General features: G+C 44.2%; 1 protein-coding gene across 1 annotated transcript in view; it reads right to left on the bottom strand.

The window, feature by feature from the left end:
- Window positions 1-671, bottom strand: part of LOC307253175 (XK-related protein 7-like) — a gene marked incomplete at both ends in the record, with an annotated part of 52,878 nt that extends 52,207 nt beyond the window's left edge. Inside the window, one exon of the mRNA XM_080031074.1 lies at window positions 40-671. Within this exon, the coding sequence (XP_079887200.1) occupies window positions 40-671 (632 nt within the window). The remainder of the gene's footprint in view (window positions 1-39) is intronic.
- Window positions 672-2,500: the final 1,829 nt, after the last annotated feature.

Below are 2,500 nucleotides of genomic sequence, written 5' to 3'. Positions count from 1 at the left end.
ACACACACACACACACACCACCAAAGCCAGCGGTCTTACCTCCAGACTTGCCCCAGCTGCATGACGTGCAGCACGGTTTGAAAGACCCACATGCAGACGGAGCAGCACCTCCGCGGAGCTCCGACTCCCACACCCACACCGACTCTCCCTGCCGAGCCATGCGGGCCAGAGGACGTGTAAACCGGGGTAGCATTGGTGGCGTTCCCCGCTACCGCGTTCGCACCGCGCTGGTTCTCTTGGTCGCTGTCCTTGGTGCTTAAAGCGTTAGTGTCGCCTAGGCTACCGCATGCCGCCCCACTGCCGCTTGCCGCTCCACTGCCGCATGCGGTGCCACTCAAATCAGAGTAATCGTAGACGAACCACCTGAAACTCAACACCTGGACCACCGCGGAAGGCACAACCACAAACACGAGCGTCAAGCCGAACCACCAGTAGTCGCCGCGCAGGTAGTAGTCGGCCGCCAGCCACAGGTCCGTAGCACCGTCGCTGAAGAAAACCAGTAGCGCCAGCAGCACCCAACAGCAGTCCAGCAAGGTGTAGGGTTTCCCGCGGTTGGGCCGGGCCACGGAGGGGGGGTTCCCCGTCTCAGAGAGGCTCCGAGGCGGGCAGTCATCCTCCACAGGCACCGCCGAAGAAGCTCCGTCTCCATCTCCATCCGACTTCGCGGCCATGTTGGTTAGGATAGGAGAGGAAAGACAGAGAAAGGAGGTGGGGAGGTACTGGAGAGAAAGAGAGAGAGATGGAGAGAGAGAGGGAGAGCGATGGAGAAAGAGAGGTAGAGAGAGAGAGAGAGGTAGAGAGAGAGAGAGAGAGAGAGAGAGAGAGAGAGAGAGAGAGAGAGAAAGGGAGGGGGCTGGCTGGCTGTGTGCAGAGGAGAGAGAGTGAAAGAGATTACATCATAACTAGCCTCATCATCAGCCAATTAATCGTGAGGCATCAATACTAACAGCTGCGTTTAACACGGTGACACTAGCGCGCGCTGTTTGCAGGACAGACAGGCGCGTGCACACAGAGACAATTCTACAAAAAAAAAAAAAAAAAAAAAATCATATTATTCTCAAGTATATTTTATTGAACAATTAAATTTGACATATGCTAGGCTATATGATTTCACTTAAATATTCAGGACTCGTTTGTTATGGCCATTACATTATTGCAGTGTGTATGTAATATTTAAATTTTTTATTTTATTTACTATGGAAAAGGGGTAGGATTAAATAAGTGTATACTTCTTCCTGCTCCTTTTCAGGCATATCTCAGCAATACAGATCATTTGTTTTCTTTTCTTTTTTCTTTTTTTGTGAAAACATAATTTTTGTTTATTGTATTTCCATGCTTTTCATTTTGTTTTGTATGTTTGATATGTCTGAAATAAATTGAATCAAATCGAACATTGGAATATTGAGAGAATCAAATAATATACATAGAAAGCACAACATTAATTAACATATATATTTTATAAATACTTTTTTTTAAAAGAACACAAATACACAACTGAAAAATAGAACTAACAAAAGTTAAAATCAAATAAACAACTAACATGGCGTACTCTACTTAACAGGTTTCTAAGGACATGGTGTAAACTAAAAGGCAAATGTTAGGCAACAAATAGAGGTGTCATGAAGGTCACAATTAATATACTTTTAATGCAAAACTATCTATTACATATGAGTTAATCTGCAAACAATTATAAATTGGCTTTAAATGGCAGCGATTTTGCTCTAACCAAAACACTACGAGCCCCCCCTATAAGCTCATATTAAGGTGGTTTTATTCCCCATATTAGAAATATGAATTTGGGGCGACTGTGGCTCAGGTGGTAGAGCGGGTCGGCTGATGATCAAAGGGTTGGAGGTTCGATCCCCGCCCTGCCACCTGTGTCATGGTTGTTGTGTCCTTGGGCAAGACACTTCACCCACCTTGCCTCGTGTGAATGTCGATAGTTAGCTGCTGCTATCGGTGTATGAATGTGTGTGTGAATGGTAACGTGGGAAAGGAAAACAGGTCTCCCTTGCAAAAGAGTCTTCGGTCTCAATGGGATTTACCTGTAGAATTAAAGGTTAAAAAAAAAAAAGAAACCAACTTGGGACGGTCAAATTATTTTTTACTAGAGACAGAGTAAAATGGTGAATGTTTTGCATTCTGCCCTCTCCTACACTTAATCTTCCCTGTGCTGTGTATTGTATTGACTCAAAAGTGTGTGTGTGTGTGTGTGTGTGTGTGTGTGTGTGTGTGTCAGTTCGAGTGAAGCTGTAGTCAAATGGTTAAATTTGTCGATGAGAGATTGAGAGTTTTCATAAAAGCAGCGCAAATATTAAAGGTGCTACGAGGAACTTTTAAAATATTTCTGAAACAGTCTCATTTTTCCTCTGATGATCTTAAATGACATGTAACAGCAAACGAGACCATCAGTGCAAAGAACGCTATTTTTATATAGTTTTTCTTAATGCCTTTGTCATGGGTATACGCTCACCCAGGAACAACAGCTGGCGTAGTAAAA

This window comes from Ammodytes marinus (genome assembly GCF_949987685.1).
Source record: "Ammodytes marinus genome assembly, chromosome: 7".
Lineage (NCBI taxonomy): Eukaryota > Metazoa > Chordata > Actinopteri > Uranoscopiformes > Ammodytidae > Ammodytes > Ammodytes marinus.
The sequence above is the reverse complement of the archived record's forward strand: the minus strand, read 5'-3'. Positions and strand labels throughout refer to the sequence as shown.